A 23867-nucleotide genomic window follows, 5' to 3' on the forward strand; every position below is an offset into this window, starting at 1 on the left:
GTCCGCCTGCCGATGCAGGGGACACAGGTTTGTGACCCGGTCCGGGAGGATCCCACATGCCGCGGAGCAGCTGGGCCCATGAGCCATGGCTGCTGGGCCTGTGCGTCTGGAGCCTGTGCTCTGCAACGGGAGAGGCCACAGCAGTGAGAGGCCCACGTGCCGCAAAAAAAAAAAAAAAAAAAAAAGAATTATAAGGGAAACATTTCAGTATGCAAAGAAAGTAGGATGTGTGTTTTCAGCAAAAAAAGAGGAATGAAAATGCATTGTTAAAAAAGGTCATTTTGTCCTAGAGCTGGTTGTTTCTAAATGGATACATAAAGTTGTCAAATGTTTGTGCAAAGGGAACACTGAGAGTTTTGTACATCATCAGGATTGGCTTAGATACGATTGAACTTAATTAAGAAAGTGAATTTTAAAAGTAAAGTGGTACAAAACCTGAATTTGGTTCTCTAAAAGGACAAAGTTTTCTTAAAATATTGAACTGTTTTTGATAATAGATTGTGAGTTTCTTTAAGTGTTCTGTATTTGCCAGTGAGATCTTTTATTGTCACTTTAGTTAAGTGAATGGGTATTGTTTCACAGTGACCTGTGATTCTATTTGACCAAGCATTGTAAAACTTCTTGATATTTTTGACAAACTTCCTAAAGATAAAATCCTAAATGAAGCTCACCTGACCTCTAGCTAATTTTGAAGTTTTCCAAAGGGTCCCTAGAATACCTCAAAATATTTGTTTTCTCTCCATCTCAGAGAGAGGAATATTAATTAGCCTTATTTGGTATGTTAAATTACATGGGAAGCATTGTCAAATAAGTGGTGATAAAACTTCTTAGATTGTATCCTATGGGTAAATGTTACCAACATACATATTCTAGAAATTATATGGAACTCCTAAAATTCTGGTAGGTCCTGGTAAAAATTATATCAGTCATAATTTTAGTAATTATCTTAAATTGTTGTGTGTCACAGCAGTAACCCAGTTTTCCAATTGCATTATAATCAGGTCTTTAACCTTGACTTTTTAAGTCTTTTGACATTTATAGGCAGTTATTGTACTCTTTTTGCAAAATGCTTCATCTTCAAGAAGATCCACAGAAAGTACTTTTTGACATGAACAGATATCTGATAATTTTCACATCATACTGCTGAACTGGGTAAGAAATTAGAATTCTAATAAACTGGATGGCTTCATGTAACTGTTACCAGAAGATTAAGATCAAGGACTAGTCACATAGGAGTGGGTGAACAGACTATGGTTATAATTTTTGGTTTTTGTCTGAAATATTACTGGGTTTTAATCTGTTTTCCAGATATAAGGAAACCTTTAAAATATACCTCTGTAAGTAGAACTGAAACCTTATCTTTTCTCTCTACCAGATGCCTCCAGAATTTGGGAACTCTTAGGTTCCCAGCAGCTTTATCAGGCATATAAGGAAGGCCACCTCCTAAAAGGTATGGGAACCTCACAGTATTTGGGGGACCTCGAGAAGAGAGGAATTCGCCTAAATCCATCACCCAAATCCATAGATATCACAGGTTGAATCTATGACATACCTTTGGTATGGGTTACCTAGCCCTGAGGTTTTTAAAGTTCAATCTGAGATTCTTTATGAAAAGTTCCAGCACAGCCAATTTAAAAGTCTATGTGGTCAATTACCCCGACTTATTTTGCAAACAAATAAGTCTTAATTTGGCTATATTTGGTAGAAATGAGGGTACTTTTAGAGAGAAAAAGATTGTTTCAGTGAATACAGAATTCTAGTTTTGTTAATTGATATCTGTATTTACTGGCAAAGACTCACTTCCCAGATAACTCCTTGTTAAGTTTAGTCATTAAAAAGACACTGTTTCTGAAGTTTATCACAGTAATCTAACTTTGGAAGAAGATCGAGATGCATCATGACCTGCAACCAGCTTACGCATACTGGAAAAGACATCAGATAAAGGACCCCTTTTGGCCACTTCGGAAGGGACCTTATCAGACCTCTACAACTGAATGAACTGCAACTCCAATTTCTGACACCTGACTTAGACTAAGACCAGCACTACCAGACCAGGATGAGAATATTACTTCAGAAGTAGACAGCTGACCCAAGATGCCAGAGCAGGTCTGTATACTGATTACTTTGACAATTGCACATACTTTTGCTAATGAGCCAAATGTATTTCTTGGGCTCAATCACATGCAAGTTTCAAAAATCAATCCAATTGCTGGGTTTGTGGCCATTTACCAGTACCCCCAGGTTGCCTTGGTGGATTTCTCCTCTCCAGAGCTCTAACTGGATGGTCCTTAGAAATTTTATTTCAAACGAAACTCTAGCACCATGCAAGCTAACATTGCCACCAATATCACTGATACCCTCTTACCTGGCCAATTAATGGTGCATGTTCTGAACCTGGCCATAATACTCCTTTTTTATTAGATGTTGAATACTGGGTAGCTCCTAACAGGACCCAATGGATTTACTGAACAAGTTTATGACCTTGGCTCTCCCCAGGTTGGTTAAGAAGATAAAAAACTGGTTTCCCTTGGGCTCAAGGTCACCTATGGCTACTGTGGAAACAGCCCCTATCAATCTGTAATGTGAGTACTCTGGTTACTATCAGTTTTCCAAATGGCATGACCATTTAGCCATGATAATTGTTTACTCATCTTATGACCCATGAAGTGTCAGATTTCTGCTCTGAACAATCCTCTTCCTAGTTTAGGGGAAATACTAGGAAAATGGTTTTGTGCAGGAGGATTTTGGCTTAAATCTTTGCTAATGATATTGCTACTACTACCAATTTAGTTTGTGGAACTTATAAGTTGATACTTTCCTGCCTTTCATGCTGTGTCACCTACTCATACTAAGATAATGTCTAAATGACTTGAAACTATAGATCACATCTGTAGTTCTGTATAAAATAATGGACATACCCTACACACGTGAGGAAAATTGGCTTAAGTCTTACTGGACAACTTAGAATTGAATGTCAGTCCTTGCCAAACATCCTGCTAGTACAGCTCCCCTGAAAGGAGAGAATCGGGCCATTAAGACCAGGCATCAAGGGACAGGCAAGCAGCCACCCTGGTTTTGAGGGACCAAATATTTGATCACCTAACAAACACTTTCTACTGAAAGATTATTTCACAATTTCCCCCCATTGATCATTAAAGTGCGTATTTTATGGCAAGACTAGAAAAACTTAAACTTTTCTCTGCCCTTTGGTGACCTCTCTCGCCACTACTATGCATTGTGTATCTGCATTATGCATCGGCCAAACCTTCCCCATTGGCAGAAATACCTGCTCAACCATAAAGAGCAACACTCTCCTAGCATCAAAAAGACAACTCCTTAAAAGACAGTATTCCTTCTTGATCTTGTAAGGGGCCATGATGACGCTTAGCCTTGGATTGTGTAAACTGTCAATAATACGTCATCTAAATGTATAGCCTTCTGTCTCAACAAACTTCTATAACTAACTGTGCGTTTACTTCACTTCTCAGAGCTTTCTGAGATGCTCTTCCTGGGTTGTAATATCCAAATTTGGCTCGAATAACAGTTTCCATTTCTTAGGTTGACTGATTTTGTCAACATCTCATAGTGGCTTGCTTCCTCACTTATGTCAAAATGTTTCAAATACTACCTCCTCAGAGACCTTTCCCGACCCCAACTCTCCTACCTAGCACAGCAACACTATTCCCAACTCCTTAGTTTTACTTCTAGCATTTAATATTTGAAATTATATTATGCATATTTGTTTTGTCACTCACACTAAAATGAAAATTCCCTGAGGGCAGGAATGTTTTGTAGCTCATTTACTGCTATATCCTCAATGCTTGGTAACATACATGGCACAGCGCAGGAAGGGGTGCTGTAACTGTTGATCGAGTGGAATGAATTCTCTTCTCAGAACTCGTGCAGGGCTTGTAGAAATCTTCTTGCACGTTCTTAATCTAGAACTGTAGTTATTTAATGCTTATTCATCCCGCAAGCCTGTATGCTCTCAGAGGACAGGAATTATGGCTTATTAATTTAGGGGTACACAGGAGGCATTCAAATAATGGCACTACCTCTAAAACTCCAAACATCAACTGTAACTTGTCTTTCCATACAGGGACTACTATCAGGATTTCATATGAATAATAGTATTATTCAGAAGGAGGAAAATACATCACATTTAATTTATAATGCATTCCTCTGCATGTAACGAGATACAGAAAATACAATTAAGTACTTATCTTTATTTTTAAAACAAAGCCATTTTCAAAATATAAAAAATAGACCTCTTCTCAAAGAACCATTTAAATATGGCTTTGAGAGCCACAGTATTTTATTTATAACAAATAGATGGTACTGCAAAAAGCATTCGTAGATGTTTACGTAAATAAAAATGTTAGTATCATTCTGGCACCCTTTTGGGGCAGGCCTTTATATTTATAGAAAAATTACCGTAACTCAAAAGTAAAATCAATAATGGCCTTTAGTGTAATTTGTATTTAAACCTGAATTTGAGCAACCAATGTAGATTGGTAACTTATTTGGGATCTGGACCCATATATCTGAAATCTGAAGTAGAAAGCTAAAGCTTCTCACTTCCATACAGTTTGTCAACAAACGTACCCCAGTCATTCTAGTATCTATATAAGGTGATCTATCAGCAACACCAGTAAGTGATTTATAGACAAATATGCTAAGTAAGGGCTGACACAGCTGGATCCTAGTTCAGATTTTATAAAAAGACACTAAGCACCTATGCTGAAAAATAATAATGCGATCCAAGATTACATTTTAAATTATGAGAGAGCTTCTGGGAAAAAAATTCGTGATGGAATGACAACAGATGTCAGGTACTTCTCAAATTAAGAGAAGTACATAACTGCATTCCAAATGAATTCAAACAAAAGCACATTTACAGTGGATTTTTTTCCCCACCAAACTTTCACGTTTCAAAAATGGTCAGGATTTGGGCAACATCTTTCCCAGCAAACTCTTGAAAAAGCAATGACATCTTTTAAGAAGCCATTTTTTTTGCTATTGCACAGAGGTTGATTTTAAAGCCAATACAGACAAATGAGTTCAGAAAAAGCAGCAGTCTTCAAATCCATTCAGCAAGTGCTGCAAATCAGCTTCTACTTAGACAATGAAATGGAGAAAATCTGTGAAACTCTCCATTTGGTGTCAGTTTTACTGTTGTGTTTGCTGGCAACCATTTCAGGTAGAGGAAGCCAAGTCTCATATGTATGGGGAAAGCAAAAGCAGAAAAACAATGTGAAGGCTTAGCAGTTCTGTGACTTCTAATGATTATAGACTGAGTTCAATTATGAGCCATGTTGCTGTGCAGTATTCTTCTGAGTTTCATGTCTCAAATACAAAGGAGCACATGGCTGCCTTGGGCAGATATACTGGAATTATCTTCTTTTAGTTTACTTTTTCTTTTCTCTAAGGCCAAGTAAAAAATGTGAGGTATTTTCATATACCACAAAGGTAATACAGCAGGCTGGAGTCACTCTAATCAAATTGGGGGCAATTCCTTTGTAAAATCCACCGATGCCTTCTTTCCTTTAGAGAGAGAAAAAAAAGTATATATATACATATATACATATATACTTAATTTCCTACAGAGCTAGCCTGAAGATATAATCATAACCATCTTTCAAATGCCTTTAAATGTATGAACATGTAGGAGTATTAGCTGATCTAATGTAGGCATTAAACATCTCATAACTAATAAAAATGCTAGACAACACTAAATATAGCACACAAAAATAAAACTTTTTTAAGGACCATCCAGTTAGAGCTTTAGAGAGGAGAAATCCACCAAGGCAACCTGGGAGTACTGGTAATTGGCCACAAACCCAGCAATAAAACTTTATTTTCTTAATGCCTAGAATTGGAATAAAGCCTTGAAACTTTTCACTTACATTCTCAATATATATATTTACTAAACTGAACTGAATTTGAAATTTAAATACTCTGTTCTGGCCTTTTAGAATTAAAAAGAAACATGGGGATGTATACCTATAACAATTTAAACATTCCCACACTGAAGACATGCATGTCTTCCATACATGGAAACAAGTGTTTGCAAAAGTTCTGCTACCAGTAGCAGATGTGGGGCCTTTTTTTTTCTTTTTTTAAATTGGAGTATAATTGCTTTACAATGTTGTGTTAGTTTCTGCTATACAATGAAGTGAATCAGCTGTATGCATACATATACCCTTCCTTCTAGGACCTCCCACCCCATCCCACCCATCTACGTCATCACAGAGCAAGGAGCTGAGCTCCATGAGCTATACAGCAGGTTCTTTTAAGGATGGTCCTTAGAAATTTTATTTCAAATAAAACTCTAGCACCATGCAAGCTAACATTGCCACCAATATCACTGATACCCTCTTACCTGGCCAATTAATGGCGCATGTTTATCTTCTCAAAGAACCAACTTTCAGTTTTATTGATCTTTGCTATTGTTTGCTACATTCCTATTTCATTTGTTTCTGCTCTGATCTTTATGATTTCTTTCCTTCTACTAACTGGGTTTTCTTTGTTCTTCTTTTTCTAGTTGCTTTGGGCATAAGATTAGATTGAGATTTTTCTTGTTTCTTGAGGTGAGACTGAATTGCTATAAACTTCCCTCTTAGAACTGCTTTTGCTGTGTCCCACAGGTTTTGGGTCGTCGTGTTTTCATTGTCATTTGTTTCTAGGTATTTTTAAATTTCCTCTTTGATTTCTTCAGTGATCTCTTGGTTATTTAGCAGTGCACTGTTTAGCCTCCATGTGTTTGTGTTTTTTACAGTTCTTTTCCTATAATTGATTTCTAATCTCATAGCATTGTGGTTGGAAAAGATGCTTGATACAACTTCAATTTTCTTATATTTTCCGAGGCTTGATTTGTGACACGAGATGTGATCTATCCTGGAGAGTGTTCCATGTGCACTTGAGAAGAAAGTGTATTTGTCCGTTTTCAGATGGAATGTCCTATAAATATCAATTAAGTCTATCTGGTCTATCCTGTCATTTAAAGCTTGTGTTTTCTTATTTATTTTCAGTCTGGATGATCTGTCCATTAGTGTAAATGGGGTGTTAAAGTCCCCCACTATTACTGTGTTACTGTCGATTTCTCATTTTATGGCTGTTAGTATTTGCCTTATGTATTGAGGTGCTCCTATGTTGGGTGCATATATATTTATAATTGTTATATCTTCTTCTTGGATTAATCCCTTGATCATTATATAGTGCCCTTCCTTATCTCTTATAAGAGTCTTTATTTTAAAGTCTATTTCATCTGAAATTAGTATTACTACTCCATGATTTTCATTTGCATGGAATATTTTTTCCATCCCCTTCCTTTCAGTCTGTATGTGTCCCTAGGTCTGAAGTGGGTCTCTTGTAAACAGCATATATATGGGTCTTGTTTTTGTATCCATTCAGCCAGTTTGTGTCTTTTGGTTGGAGCATTTAATTCATTTACATTCAAGGTGATTATCGATATATATGTTCCTATTACCATTTTCTTAATTGATTTGGGTTTGTTTTTGTGGGTCTGCTGCTTCTTTTGTGTTTCCTGCCTAGAGAAGTTCCTTTAGCATTTGTTGTAAAGCTGGTTTGGTGGTGGTGAATTCTCTTAGCTTTTGCTTGTCTGTAAAGCTTTTCATTTCTCCATCGAAGCTGAATGAGATCCTTGCTGGGTTGTAGGTTTTTCCCTTTCATCACTTTAAATATATCCTGCCACTCTCTTCTGGCCTGCAGAGCTTCTGCTGAAAAATCAGCTGATAACCTTACAGGGATTCCCTTCTACGTTATGTGTTGCTTTTCCTCTGCTGCTTTTAATATTTTTTCTTTGAATTTAATTTGTTAGTTTGATTACTATGTGTCTTGGTATGTTTCTCCTTGGGTTATCCTGCCTGGGACTCTCTGTACTTCCTGGACTTGGGTGGCTATTTCCTTTCCCACGTTAGGGAAGTTTTCTACTATAATCTCTTCAAATATTTTCTCGGGTCCTTTCTCTCTCTCTTCTCCTTCTGGGACCTCTATAATGCGAATGTTGGTGCATTTAATGTTGTCCCAGAGGTCTCTTAGGTTGACTTCATTTCTTTTCATTCTTTTTTCTTTATTCTGCTCCTTTGCAGTTATTTCCACCATTCTGCCTTCCAGCTCACTTATTTGCTCTTCTGTCTCAGTTGTTCTGCTATTGATTCCTTCTAGTGTATTTTTCATTTCAGTTATTGTGTTGTTCATCACTGTTTGCTTGTTCTTTAGTTCTTCTAGGTCTTTGTTAAACATTTCTTGTATTTTCTCCATTCTATTTCAGAGATTTTGGATATCTTTACTATCATTACTCTGAATTCTTTTTCAGGTAGGTTGCCTTTTTCCTCTTCATTTATTTGGTCTTGTAGGTTTTTTACTTTGCTCCTTCGTTCGTAACATTTTTCTGTTGTCTCGCTTTTTCTGATGGGTGGGGCTGTGTTCCTGCCTTACTGGTTGTTTGGCCTGAGGTGTCTAGCACTGGAGTTTGCAGGCAGTTAGGTAGAGCTGGGTCTTGAGGACCTCCGGGAGACCTCACCCTGATTAATATTCCCTGGGGTCCGGTTGCTCGGGGGCTCCTCTCATCCCCTTAGGTGTCTGTGGTTCCCCACCAGTGCCTGGTAGGTGTCCTAGTTGTGAGGAGTCACGAACTCCGCGTCCTCCTGGTCTGCCATCTTGACTCCTCCCCACCTTGGGGCCTTCTTAATTCTATTAAACTAGGTTTTTTTTATGACTTCCTCTGTTCAATGCCATTCAAATATTTTATAACACCTAAATTTTAATTAATTTGTCAAGGTACTTTCACACATCTCATTTGATTTTTATAAAAAACTGTCAACCTAGATATTCAAATTTTATAAATGAAGAAGTTGAGGCTTATGGTTTTCTATGGAGTAAATGGGATATGGGGAGGAAGGGTCCATCAGCCATGTTTTCACCACAGACACTGGTCTTTGCTATAAAACTAATGATGTCAACTGGACAGTTTAAGATTTACAAGGTACCTCCTAAGAGCCATTTTGATATACCACATACTCTTACCTCCATGTCTTTGTGATTACATCCAATACACCATTGTAAAATATGTGTTGATCCTGCAGACGAGCTCTTACAACTTGGTATGGGTATGTTGCTGCCACAGCAAATATTTTGGATAATGCTGCAACTGATATATATTCTACTGTGCTCTAAAATGACAACAGAAAACATTTGTTTTTCTTTAGGTAGGGTTTCTTTAAAAATATAGAAGTAAAATTTACATAGGGGAACCAACAGTGAAGTGGATCCACAAGTGAAAATACTGTTTCCCCTCTTGAAACAAGGTCTGTGCAATGGGGTTCTATTTTTTACAGTTGTGTGCCATTATTCTGTAAAGTATTTAACTATAAATTAAATTAGCGGCAGAATCGGTACTTATCATCATAGCAATACTACCAAAGTAAACGTGACAAAATTTCCATCTATTAAATGCCCATAAAAATAAATACCAGTGTTTCTTTCAAGTATCACCTTACCAACTGTGCTTCTGGTAATCTATTGGTATGTTGGTTGTATTTCAATTTCAACAATTCATATGCCATAAACTGAAGGGCACCATGTGATGTTCCAAACAGCCCAGGAATAAACCCCTAGAAAGGAACAAGTGAAGAAAAAAAAAAGCTAAACTAAGCGAGTATCCAAGGGACCACAGCTTCCGGGGAGGGGAGTAAGGAATGAGTGACCTCAATGTGTGACTTAGAGAAATGGTTACTCAACAAAGTTTTATTTTAGACAGTCCTTCTCACACCCACCAGTGTCACGATGATACTTCTTATGGTAATGAGGATAAACAGTTTAAAGTACAATCTCAATACAGATTCCGGTTGTCGTTAAATTGTTCCTTGCCTAAGTCTGGTTTCTTTTCAGGACTGAGTACAGGTCATTCCGAACTCAGACAATAGAGCCAAGGGAAACTACAATTGTCAGCTATTAAAATATATTGATAATAATTCATTACCTTATACAATCCACGCACACCTTCATACTTATATATTTTCAAAAGTGTATCAAACATTCCTTTATATTGCCGCTGTGAAGCATTAACAACACCATCGTACTGTAACATAAGGCGAGTTTTTGTTACCCATAATGGGTTGGTAATGCAGAGGGTCATGGCTCCTGAAATCAGATTTAAATAATATTACTCAGCATACAGGTACTTTCTTACTTCTGACAAGCTGAATTAAGAACAGTCCATTTATATAAAGAATGGGGCTGTACCTGCAACAGCAAGGTGTGGTCCCTGAGGCACAGACCTAGGGTTAATGGGTAGACATAGTTTTTGGTGGTCTTAAAAAGTTCCCCATGTGGTTAGTGAGAAATAAATTTAAAAGGTGATAAAAATGTGAAACACTTTCCCTTTGTGGTGTGAGGGTAGCAAAGATGTCCTGGCTCCTAACCAAAGTGGCCTAGTGTAGAGAACAGACCAAGGTCCTGGGAAGCAGATGCTGATAAGGAGATACATATACTTAGGAGGAGGACACAGTATAACCCAGAGGGGCTGAAGATTAGGGGAAAAGGACCAGCAATCCAGCACCTCACTCATCTGTGCATGTGCACACATATCTGCCCCAACTTTATCACACTCTTCCTCAAACCCATTCAAAGTAGCCACAACACCTCAAAAATTAAATAACTATGTAATATCAAAAGAAATATTTACATTCCTTACAGAGAGTGATGATTTTGTTAAAAAAAAATTCAAATGGTTAAGTTTCTCATTTGCCAAGTTTCCTAAGTAGTCCTTTATTCAACAAGTATGAGTCAGGTCTCTGCTAGCAGCTAGGTATTCAAAATAAGCAAGATAATTCTTGCCTTAAAAACAATCAGTAAACATTAAGAAACCAAGGTGGGGAATTCCCTGGCAGTCCAGTGGATTCGGCACTTTCTCTGCCAAGGACCTGGGTTCAATCCCTGGTTGGGAAACTAAGATCCCACAAGCCGTGCAGCACAGCCAAAAAGAAAAAAAAAACAAAACACCGAGGTAACAAGGTATCAAAGTAGGAGTTAAAAGACTTATGAGTCGGGCTTCCCTGGTGGCACAGTGGTTGGGAGTCCGCCTGCCGATGCAGGGGATACGGGTTCGTGCCCCGGTCTGGGAGGATCCCACATGCCACGGAGAGGCTGGGCCCGTGAGCCATGGCCGCTGGGCCTGTGCGTCCGGAGCCTGTGCTCTGCAATGGTGGAGGCCACAGCAGTGAGAGGCCCGCGTACAGCAAAAAAAAAAAAAAAAAAAAGACTTATGAGTCCTACTTTGTTTTTCCTTCTGAATATTATACATACATGAGGCAATTAAACAAGACTATTAAATTGTTTAATCTGAAAACTGAAATCGTATTTTAATGGAAGAAACACTATACCAAATCATCTTAAATCATTGGAGAGTCATAACCTTTCTAAATATTATACCCTTTGTGACAAGTAAAATTCTTGAAATCCAGAGTAATCCATCACAATACTTGCCTTCTAAGAAATTTCATGTGATAACTGACTAGTATAGTTAGATGAGCATATTTAAACTCAGGTGTTCATAGGAAAAAAGGCAAATAAAGAACAAAAGTGAAAATCAAGTTGGAAGTTGATATTTTACATTTCACACACTACCTTACCAGCTTCAGCAGCTGAGATGAGATATTCTGTTGCCTCTAACCTTTCTGCTCTTCCTTCTGTCTTATATGATTTGATGGCATTGTAACTAAAAGAATTAAACATGAACAGTTGTATAAATATTTGAATGAGTGACATAAAGCAGTAAATTCTATTTTAAAGTGTGGGTAACTTAGAAATACCTCAAAAGTAGAAGTCAATGCGTAATCCAACTACAAAACAAGACCTTTTTCAAATAATGGATTTACTGGAAATGGTTTACTGTAAGACTATACCATCTCTCCCCCCAAATATGTAGTAGGCCGGCAATACATATATAAAATATTTTTTATCACATGTTCAACCATTAATAAAAACAGCAAACAGGAAAAATGGAAGTGGGAGGGTGTACTGGTGCAGCAATTGGGCAGACAAAAAAAGGGCAGCTAACTATTATGTTCAGATACTGTGGTTGGCAATTCTGATGAATAAAACACTCCACGGATCCCATCTCACAGATTAACAAGGACCACAGTGGCACACAAGAAATCCTAACAAAAGATAACACAAACAGTATCATGAGAGATTCAGGAAGTATTACTGAGATCAGAGAAGGCTTTGTGTAGGAGGCAACACTGAGCCAGGTATGGAGAGACAGGTGCAGTTTCAATAGGAAAACACAAGCATGAGCAAAAGTTATAGGGGTGGATGGGAAGGCAGGGCAAACTGAGCTACACTTGAGTGGCACACTGACACTTATGCTTTACTTGGCAGAAAACAGCCACAAAATGCTTCTGAGTAAGGGAGTTAAATCACGTTTTTTGTCAAACTCCAATTTCCACTTTCCTCCAGGAAGAAGACTTCAACTAAATCTTTCCAAACTTGACCAATCCATTCTATCATAAAACAAGTATACTGCTTTATGATAATTTCAACACATAAACCTTACATGGCTTGCCCTTAGAAACTCTCTTTAAAGAACCCACACAGCTCTGAAATTATTAACATAATAAATTTTATACATACGGTTTCACCCATCTAGGAATGTCTTACAACTGAAAATAGGAAAAATGTTTAAACAATATTAAGGCTGATTTTTATTTTGATTTCACTTAGGAAATATTTTAAGGTTGGTTTGTATACTGCCATAAGATTATGAGAGATCAAGTAAAATGTAAGACACAAAAGAGAAGAAGGCAAATATACCAGGTATTGATGTTTTCCTAAAAATGCCATGTATTAAAACAAAAGACTCCCCATTCATGGATTCAGTTTCAGGTATCAGAAGCAAGCTCAGAGCAGTACACACTCCTCCACTGCGGTGTGATAATACTTTGTTTCCATGCCCTTGTACACTCAACAACTTGAATATGGCTGCCACAGGTGTTTTCTGTGGCTTCTTCAGTAAGCATCCAATAGCAGTTATTACAAACGGTGATGATACCTGACAGTGAAGGAGTGAGGAAATGAATGAGCTACAAAGATGAAGGAGCAGGTCAAGTAGGAGGTAAGAAAGAACATGCCTCAGACTCTTTCAGTCATGCACTGGCTTTGGCTTTCTGTTCCCATAGGGCCATCCTGTGATACATGGTCTTATGAGGACTCCAAGATCTGTCCTCTTCTGCTTTTCCAACTTCATTATGAATCAATGTATTTTGGGAAGCCACCTTCCTGAATCCATCTCACAGAAATGGCTTCTGGAAGAATGTTTCTCCATCTCATTCTTTTACCTTCTTCTTATTAATAACTTTTTTCCAGACTAAATGCCTCTGATAATAGCTTACAGAGAATGAGACCAATATGCCATTTTGCTCTTTCTAGCCCTTCCAATTCAGAGAAACTGATTAAATGACTCACCTTGCTTCACCAACTGATTTTTTAAAAAATCATTAAAAACATAAATTCCTTTTTATTTACTACTGTAAAATCTCCCAGACCTACTCACAAGAAAAAGTAGAGTCCCCAGGATAAGCCTGCACCCCACACATTTGGGGTTACTCCTTGGTAAAGTCCCCGTAGTCCATCAAGTTTCCAAATGGTGGTCAAGCAATGCAAAACGCCTTTATATTTCGGTCTCAGTTCCAATCCATCACTCACTGCAGTAAAAGATACACAGAGTTAGGTGGGAGCAAAGTTCTATCTCTGAATTATATATAAACATATAGATATCACACAATCAATCACAGAAAGGAGGTAAGTTCAAAAGAAAAAATTTTTTGGTAGATAAAATTATTTTCCAGGATTTGATATTTTTAAATTAATAAATTCATATATTTATCTAAGTTTTAAGTGTGTAGTATACCCTCAATAAAAACTTGGATAAAGATGTGAGGAGTGATAAAGCAAATGTAGAGAATGGGATAAACTTTCCTGGAAATTCTCTTGCCACAGTCCCCACCAACACACACACACACACACACACACACACACACACACACACACACCAGAATAGAAAGTAGAAAATCCCATCCATTGTTTTCTTACTCTCAAAAGTTCTAAATTAATAAAACATGATAGGGTAAAACAAAAACTGATGCTACACACACTCTGTGTTACTTAAATAAGGAGAATTCAAATCTGTTTTGGAAGTTTAAAAGATAATGCTTATTTTAAATAACTTCTATTTCATGAAAGACTCCACACACCAATAAGAGATTGAAAAAATTTGTAGTATAGGGTTAATATATCTAATTTACAAAAAGGATTCACAAATCAATAAGAAAATGACAAACAGCCTCTAAAAAACTTATGGGCAAATTACATGAACTATCAATTCACAGAAAATTACTATGTGTAATTACACACAGTAATTTTCTGTGGATGGAACAGAAATGGAACAGAATGAAGAGCCCAGAAATAAACCCACCCACTTATGGTCAATTAATCTATGACAAAGGAGGTAAGAATATACAATGGAGAAAAGACAGTCCCTTCAGTAAGTGTGCTGGGAAAACCAGACAGCTACATGTAAAAGAATGAAATTAGAACATTCTCTAACACCATATACAAAACTAAACTCAAAATGGATTAAAGAACTAAATGTAATACCAGATACCATAAAACTCCTAAAGGAAAACATAGGCAGAACACTCTTTGACATAAATTGTAGCAACATTTTTTGAATGTCTCCTAAAACAAAGGAAATAAAAGCAAAAACAAACAAATGGGACCTAATTAACCTTAAAAGCTTTTGCACAGCAAAGGAAACCATCGAAGAAACGAAAAGACAACCTACCAAATGCGAGAAAATATTTGCAAATGATATGACCGATAAGCAGTTAATATCCAACATGTATAAACAGCTCCTATAACTCAACATCAAAAAAACAAACAACCCATGGCACAGGGGCTGGGTGCTGAAACACAGGCTGCAGTGAACAAACTTGGGGAGAGGACTGGGGTTGGCTGTGCAGAGACTGCCCAAAGGGACTGAAGTGTGGTCTGGGCCGCAACAGGGTGTGTGTAGGGTGCAGCCCAGATCTGCCATAAAAGCCCCATTGTTAATACACACACAAACACACACACACACACAAAGTGAGGGGTGGGGCCCCGCCATAGCAGCCTCATTCTCAGTGTGCTCACAGCACGTGCAGCTCCGCTTCTAGGAGCTCTGGGAGTGTGCAAGTGCCCACACGCAGAGATGAGGCTAAAATCTGAGCAGATCCCCAGTGCTAGAGACTTCAGAAGTGGGGCTGAAATCTGAGCCATGTCCCAGCAGCTGTGTGGATTTATGCCACTGGGGCTCTGAAAGTGTAGTGCCTGTGGGACATTGGAGCATATTACTGGCACTGGAGCAGGTCTGGTGTTAGCACTGGTGGGCTTTGTGGGCACCTGCATGCGGAGGTGGGGCTGGGGTCTGGGCTGATTCCATAGCTCCCATGGGTGGATCCCCATGCTGGACTTCAGTGGCTCTGTGCTGGCGGCTTTGTGAGCACAGCACCTGAGGGACATCCTGGCCGACTGCCTTCATTCCCAAGGCTGAGGGCAGTGCCAACAACACTGTACTTTGTGAGCTCACACAGGTGACACTACAGAGTGCATTTTCTGGTGGACAACTCCTGAGGAGGAATACTCAGCGGCTCCTATCCCAGCAGGAGCAATCCAGTCCCACCTACCTCACACTGTAGCTTAGAATTGAATATGGGGGCTTCTACTCCAACAACTGGGGAGCAGACCCTGCCCCTGACAGTGCTGTGACAGCCACAGAGCAAACATGAGGTCCCGTTCACGATCCAGTGCAGGCTCTGGTTACCACAACAACAATCACACCCCTTCTCAAGGGAATAACAGCCAGCACACACTGAGAAAAAGAAGCAGCAGGCATCCATACTAAAAACAGCCCTTGCACCAAAAATATTAGACTCACGCAGGCTACACAGGGATGCTCCCACATAAAAACAGCCTTTCAAGACCACAGTAGATAACTGTTTTTCCTAAACTCATAGTCAGACAAATATAAATAAAATGAAGAAACAGAGAAACCACTTGCAACTAAAATATCAAGAGACTTACCCTGAAAGAACAGACAATGAAATAGCCCTTGCCAGTCTACTAGACCCTGAGTTCAAAAAGGAGGTAATAAAAATACTGAAGGAATTAAGAAAGGATACCAACAGAAATGCAGATCACTGTAAAAATGACATAGAAACTATAAAGAGGAGCCAATTAAAATTAGAAAACTCATTTGCTAAGAAAAAAGCTGAACTAAAGGCAATAAATAGCAAACTGAATAATGCAAAAAACAAATAAGTGATCTGGAAGACAGAATAATGAAAATCACCCAATCAGAACAAAAGACAGAAAGACACATGAAAACAATATATGAGACCTATGGGATAACTTAAAGCATGGCAATCTATGCATAATAGGGATCCCAGAAAGAAGAAAGAAAAGGTGATCAAAAATGTATTTGAAGAAATTATGGCTGAAAACTTCCCAAACCTAAAGAAGGAAACAGATATCCAGGTACAGGAAGCACAGATGGTCCCAAACAAGATGAACCCAAACAGACCTACACCAAGACATATTATAATTAAAACAGCAAAAGTTAAAGATAAAGAGAGAATTCTAAAGGTAGAAAGAGGAAAAAAAGTTGATTACAAGGGAACTCCTGCAAGGCTATCAGCTGATTTTTCTACAGAAATGCTGCAGGCCAGAAGGGAATGGCAAGATATATTCAAAGTCTTGAAAGGGAAAAACATGCAACCTAGGATACTCTACCCAGTGGGATTATTGTTTAAAATAGAAGGAGAGATAAACAATTTCCCAGACAAGCAAAAACTAAAAGAACACAGCAATACAAAACCTATGCTAAAAGAAATATTGAAAGGTCTTCTCTAAATAGAAAAAAAGCAAGAATCTATAGGAAAGAGAATCACAGTTGGAAAGTAAATCATTTAAATAAGATAAATGTTTTTTGTGAAAGCAATTATAACTATAAACAGATAAACATGAAGATGTAAAAGAGGCCATCAAAATCATAAAGTGTGGGGAAGGGGAGTAAGAAAACATAGATTTCTTCTTTTTTTAAGAATGTGTTTGAACTTATATGACTATGAGTCTAAAGCAGGTATATAGTAATGGTTAATGTACTTGAAAAACAGGGTAACCACAAATCAAAAACACAACAGATTCACAAAAACCAAAAAGAACTCGTGCATAATTTTTAAAAACCCATCAAACCAAAAAAGTAGAAAGAAAAAGAAAGAGAAGAAATATAAAATCAACTGGAAAACAAGGTTTAAAATTGGAATAAATCCCTATCTATCAATATTTACCTTAAATGTCCATGAACTAAATGCTCAAATCAAAAGACAGAGTGGCAGATTGGATTAAAAAAACAAGAACCTCCAATATACTGCCCACTTTAGAGCGAAGGACACACATAGATTGAAAGTGAGGGAACAGGGACTTCCCTGGTGAGGCAGTGGTTAAGAATCCGCCTGTCAATGCAGGGGACATGGGTTCGATCCCTGGTCCGGGAAGATCCTGCATGTCACGGAGCAACTAAACCCATGCACCACAGCTACTGAAGCCCGCACGCCTAGAGCCCGTGCTCCGCAACGAGAAGCCACTGTAATGAGAAGCCCCCACCTGCCACAACTAGAGAAAGCCTGCATGCAGCAACAAAGACCCGACACAGCCAAAAAAAAAAAAAAAAAAGAGAGGGGATAGAAAAAGATATTCATGCAAATGGAAATGACAAGAACAGGGTAGGAATACTCATATCAGACAAAATAGACTTTAAGACAAAGGCCACAAAGAAAGATAAAGAAGAACAGTATATAATGATAAAAGCATCAATACAAGAAGAGGATATTACACTCAATATATATGCAACCAATATGATCACCTAAATACATAAAACAAATACTAACAGAGAGAAATTGCTGGGAATACAATAACAGTAGGAAACTTTAACACCCCACTGACGTCAATGGACAGATCTTCCAAATAGAAAATCAAAAAGGCAACAGAGATACTAAATGATACAATAGAACAGGTAGACTTAATTGCTATTTTTAGGACATTATATGCAAAAAAACCCCAGAATACACATTCTTTTCAAGCATGTGTATTTCGGAATACACATGGAACATTCCTTAGGATACACCACATACGAGGACACAAAACAAGCCTCAACAAATTTAAGAGGATAGAAATTATTTCAAGGTCTGCCCTCTGGGCTTGACTGAGGCTCCCTGGCCGCTTGCGCTTTTCGCTCCTTCTCCAAGATGGCGGCAGTCAGCGCACTGAGGCAGGATCCGGGTGAGCCTAGTGAAGATTGCTTTGATGGTGATCACGGCTTTTAGAACATAGGGCAAGCTGCTGGCTGAAGCCAACGAGAAAAGAAACATTCTTACAAAGATTTTTTAAGGGAAGAGGAAGAAATCACTGCTCAGGTCAGGAATTCTTCCAAGAAGAGGTTAAAGGACAGTGAACTTTACTTCTTGGGGATGGACAAGCACAAGCAGAGGGAGCACCCCTCTGATGATTACTACTATGGAGGACAGTGATTCTTGTTCTGAGTGCCGATAAACCAGGGTGAAGGAGGAGAGAGGTGGAGAGCTGGTATTTTGGAGGATTCAGCGTAGGAGAACAGTCTTCATTTGTGATACACCAGATATTTTGTCTTTGGAATTGTCACAAAAGAAAAAGAAAAAGTCCAGCCCGCAATCTGCTGATACAACTATGGACCTGTTGAAAGGGATCACTTCCCCTCTGGCAAAAGGCACCAAGCCCCCCAAAAAGACAGGAGAAAAGTCCTCCAGTTCTTCAAGCCATTCAGAGAGTAAAAAGGAACAACACAGGAAGAAAGCGGAAGCAGTGGGGAGCTGCCCCTGGAGGACGGTGGTTCCCACAAATCCAAAAAAATGAAACTGCTCTGTGTGAACACTGAGACACAGACCCTTTGGGAACCCGATGGGTTAAAGATGAAACTTATTCACTCACCAAAGGAGAAGGGAAGCAGCTCAGTTGATGAGGAGTCTTTTCAGTACCCCTCTCAACAAGCAACTGTGAAAAAACCCTCTAAGAAGTCAGCTTGAGATGAGCAAGGTGCTTTACTCATAGGACACGAGTTACGGAGCTTTCTGAAAACAGCCTGGAAGAAGCACAAGTCATTCTCAGATTCACGTTCGTCTCCTGGCCCTGAAGGCTATGGGTCTGATGCCTCCCAGTTCCCAGAATCCCACAGTGCTAACCTTGATCTTTCAGGGCTTGAACCTATTCTAGTAGAATCAGGCTCCTCCTCTGGCAGGGAGCTGGAGGCTGGGGAGTTAGTGATTGATGATTCTTACCGGGAAATCAAGAAGAAAAAGAAGTCAAAGAAGAGCAAAAAGAAGGACAAGGAGAAGCATAAAGAGAAGCGACACTCCAAGTCCAAAAGAAGGTTGGGACTTCCTGCTGCAGCAGTGGGAGAGGTCCCAGCGCCTCCTGGCCCTCTGCCCAGCATCCTGTACACTGGAGCAGCCACCCTTCCCCCACCATTTCCTGGCCTCCACACAGATAGGCACAGTGAGAAAAAAAAAAGAGAGGAGAAGGACAAAGAGAGAGACAGAGGAGAAAAGCCAAAAAAGAACATGTCGGCCTACCAGGTGTTCTTTAAGGAGTATCGTGTAACCATTGTGGCTGACCATCCAGGCACAGATTTTGGGGAACTGAATAAAAAACTGGCTGAGGTGTGGAAGCAATTGCCAGAGAAGGACAAACTGATTTGGAAGCAAAAACCTCAGCATCTGCAACACAAACAGAACAAAGCAGAAGCTACAACTGTGAGAAGAAAAGCATCCAGCTCAGAAGGTTCCATGAAAGTGAAAGCTTCCTCTGCAGGAGTACTGTTGCCCGGAAGAAATCCCCACCCACCAACCTGCTATTATTACCCGCCTCGCCAGACAAAGCCCCCAAGACAGAGCCTGTCGACGTGGCCGCTCATCTCCAGCTGTTGGGAGAGTCCCTGAGCCTCACTGGACACCACCTGCAGGAAACCGAGGGCATGGTGGCTGTGTGTGGCAGTTTGTTAGTGCTTCTGGATTTCATCATCTGTGTGCTTGGCCCCTTGGCGTGTGTGACCACACAACTACCTGAGTTGAATGGCTGTCCCAGACAGGTCTTGTCAAACATACTAGACCACATTGCTTACATCATACCTGGACCGTGATAGCAAAGACTCCTGGGACAGAAACCTTATCTTGCCTGTTGCTGGCTTGTGTATATGCGACTGTTACAGATCCCTTCACTGGCCTCTGGGTGTAGGTTTTAAATTTTTATATATATGCATAATGTGTATATATATGTTTATATAATGTATAATATATACATAGGACTGTAACTACTTTGCTTTTAATAATTTTATGAAATGGCAAAGGTTTAGCCAAGAGGAAACCTTGGCATGAATATGGGCTTGGGATTATTTATTTTCCTGTGGTGGATAAATCTGCCTTAGAAATCAATGTAACTTGGGGGCTGGGGGCTTGTTCTGGATGTCAAGTGCATCGCTTTAAGGTCAGCCAAAATGTGATTTTTTTCCAAACTCAATTGTACCTCCAGACCCATCACTGACCATTTTGCCTTACCTGTCTTACAGTCTGAAATGCAATAGGAAAGATTATGGGAAGACGTCAATTAACTGAAAGTACAAAGCTTTTCAACTTGAAGTGACCTAGGTGGAAGGTGATAACATCGTTCCCATCTGAAAGTTGTTGCGATGGCTTAAGTGAACTTAGTAGGGGGGTTCATTCCAATTCCTGCTCTACCAGTGTCCATGTCTCAAAACTTATTGTAATCATTGGTACCACTGGCAGCCTCAGTCGGAGCCAAGGAGATTTGTGAGCCCTGGAGAGGGTAAGGCCGTCAGTGCCACCAGCTGAATGGACTATATTGTGAGCTGACCCACAGCATTTGGTCTGCAGAGCTAAGAGCTGGTATCTTCCATTGGCAGCGTCAGCTTAGCTCACAGTTCTGCTGCTTAGTTGCTTGTTGGGTATGGAAGGTGAGCTTTGCCCAGCCTGATTCCTGGGTTCATCTCATTGGCTCCCCTGTTGGGCAGATACACAGTGTTCTGCATTCCACACTTAAGCAAATTGCGAAAAAAGTACTCTATTCTCATGTAGGTTTGTTTATGTGCGTGTGTGGATGTGTTTTAATTATGTGTATTTAACTCTTTAAACTCTTAGATTTTAATTTATCCTGTAAATTTCCGTATATATAAGTTAAAAACAAGAGCCTCCACCAGCAGCAACAGCATGTGGAAGATACAGATTTGTCATTTCTTCCTCCCTTCCTTCCTCTGGTCTCCTCTGCAAACTCCAAATCATCTACTTTCAGGTACTGTGCCTCGAAAAGGAATCATATAGGGATTCTAGTTCTTTACAACTGAACAATGTCAAGAAACTAAATAAAAAGGAATGTTACCATTCCCAGCTGCCCTTATGTCCAAAGAACCAGATTTTTGCTTCCCAGATCCAAAGAAAACAGTTGAGCGCTTCAGGGTTGTTTTTAAATTTGGTTTGAGAGTCCACGTCAAAACCAGGCTCTGAGGTGACTGCTTTCTTCCCTTGGCCTGGATGGAGCACCACAGTACCAAAGTAGATCTTTGAGGAAAGTGCCGCCAGCCTGCATCCTATTTAATTCCTTCCTTTCTTCCCACCAGTGTGGTCACAGGGCTGTTTTTCTTAAAGGTATTCTGGCTGCTGAATGCCATTCTCACCTCAGAGCAGTTTTGAGATTTAACTGGGGAAACAGAAGGAAACAGGAACGTCTGGGAACCAAAATCACGAAGAGCAGAAATCCTGGTTTGAGTTTGTGTGTTAGTACCTGTCCCACGCCTCCTCTGTACCCATGTCAGTTTCCTGTTTGACACAGAGTATCAAGGAAAGGCCTCAGAGACATGGATTAGTACAGAAAGAAGTCAATCCTACCATTGTCATTTGTACACATTAATAAAGTCCTGATGAGGACCTGATTTTTGTTTGTTTGTTTTCCTTTAAAATCCAACCCTATTGTATTTGTATTTAAAATTTGTACACATTTGTATAATAATCTGTTCCTTGTGATATTTGGTACTGTTAGAGGAAAACCTTTGGATTCAAACCTTCTTGCAGTTTTTATATCATTGTTTTATTTTGTCTTTTAAATAAATTCTAGCAGTTTGATCCAAATCCCATTAGAGTTGTATAAAGAAATAAAATTTTGTACTTACATTATTAAAAATCAAATTTTTAATATTTGTAAAGAAAAAAAATTATTTCCAGCATCTTTTCTGACCACTATGATATGAAATTAGAAATCAACCACAGAAAGAGTAATGAGAAAAAAAAAGAAAAAAACCCCACGATTATATAAAGATTAAATAACATGCTACTAAAAACCCAATGGGTCAACGATGAAATCAAAGAGGAAATTAAAAAATACCTTGAGAAAAATGACAATGAAAACACAACCATACAAAATCTATGGGATGAAGCAAAAGCAGTCCTAAGAGAGAAGCTCATAGCAATAGAGGTGGTCCTCAAAAGGCAAGAAAAATCTCAAATAACCTAACGTACCACCTAAAAGAAAAAAGGACAAACAAAACCTAAAGCTGGCAAAAGGAAGGAAATAATAAAGATAAGAGAGGAAATAAATTCAGAGGTTAAAAAAACAATAGAAATAGTCAATAAAACCAAGAGCTGCTTTTTTGAAAGGATAAACAAAATTGACAAACTTCTGGCCAGGCTCACCAAGAAGAAAAGAGAGAGGACACAAATAACCAAATTAAGAAATGAAAGGAGAAAAAACTGACATTACAGAAATACAAAAAGACCGTAAGACAATACTATGAACAATTATATGCCAACAAACTGGACAACCTAGAACAGATGGATAAGTTTCTAGAAACATACAGCCCACCAAAAACTGAATCAAGAAGAAATAAATACTCTGAACAGAATGATCACTAAAAGTGAAATAGAAACTATATAGGAAAACAAAAACAACGCCCCCCCCCCCCCATAAACCTCCCAGCAAACAGAAGTCCAGAACTGGTGGCTTCACTGGGGAATTCTATCAAACATACTAAGAACTTATACCAATCCCTCTAAAACTCTTCCAAAAGAAAAGATACACTTAATAAAAGTCCAGGACCTGATGGCTTCGCAGATGAATACTACCAAACATTTAGAGGAGAGTTAACACCTATCATTCTGAAATTGTTCCAAAAAACTGGAGAGGAAGGAACAGTTCCAAATTCATTAAATGAGGCCATCAACATCCTGATACCAAAACCAGACAAAAAAAAAAATCACAAAAAAGGAAAATTATACGTGAGTATCACTGATGAACATAGATATGAAAACCCTCAACAAAATAGTAGCAAACCAAATGCAACAATACATTAAAACAATCATACACCATGATCAACTGGGATTTATCCCAGGGATACAAGGATTTTTCAATACCTGCAAATCAATGTGATATACAACATGAATAAATTGAAGAGTAAAAACCAAAAGATCATCTCAATAGATGCAGAAAAAGCTTTTAACAAAATTCAACACCCATTTATGATGAGAAAAAAAAAATCTCTCCAGAAGGTGAATATAGAGGGGACATGCCTCAACATAATAAAGGCCATATATGGCAAACTGGTAGCTAACATAATAGTGAAAAGGTGAAAGCATTTCCTCTAAGATCAGAAACAAGACAAGGATGTCCATTCTTGCCACTTTTATCCAACATAGTTTTGGAAGTCCTAGCCA

At 38.8% G+C, this 23867-nt stretch overlaps 1 protein-coding gene and 1 pseudogene across 1 annotated transcript in view; one reads left to right on the forward strand and one right to left on the reverse strand.

The window, feature by feature from the left end:
* Positions 1-4212: 4212 nt before the first annotated feature.
* The window catches only part of SLC25A32 (solute carrier family 25 member 32), a 45341-nt gene continuing 25686 nt past the window's right edge, over positions 4213-23867 (reverse strand). Inside the window, exons 2-7 of the mRNA XM_060115774.1 lie at positions 13577-13727; positions 11655-11740; positions 10004-10164; positions 9522-9635; positions 9049-9194; positions 4213-5544 (exon numbers count right to left, since the gene is read on the reverse strand). Coding sequence (XP_059971757.1) covers positions 5409-5544; positions 9049-9194; positions 9522-9635; positions 10004-10164; positions 11655-11740; positions 13577-13727 — 794 coding nt within the window. The 3' untranslated portion in view covers positions 4213-5408. The remainder of the gene's footprint in view (positions 5545-9048; positions 9195-9521; positions 9636-10003; positions 10165-11654; positions 11741-13576; positions 13728-23867) is intronic.
* Positions 18573-20290, forward strand: LOC132501066 (HMG domain-containing protein 4-like; annotated as a pseudogene).

The sequence above is a fragment of the Mesoplodon densirostris genome, chromosome 13 (genome assembly GCF_025265405.1).
Source record: "Mesoplodon densirostris isolate mMesDen1 chromosome 13, mMesDen1 primary haplotype, whole genome shotgun sequence".
NCBI classification, from domain to species: domain Eukaryota; kingdom Metazoa; phylum Chordata; class Mammalia; order Artiodactyla; family Ziphiidae; genus Mesoplodon; species Mesoplodon densirostris.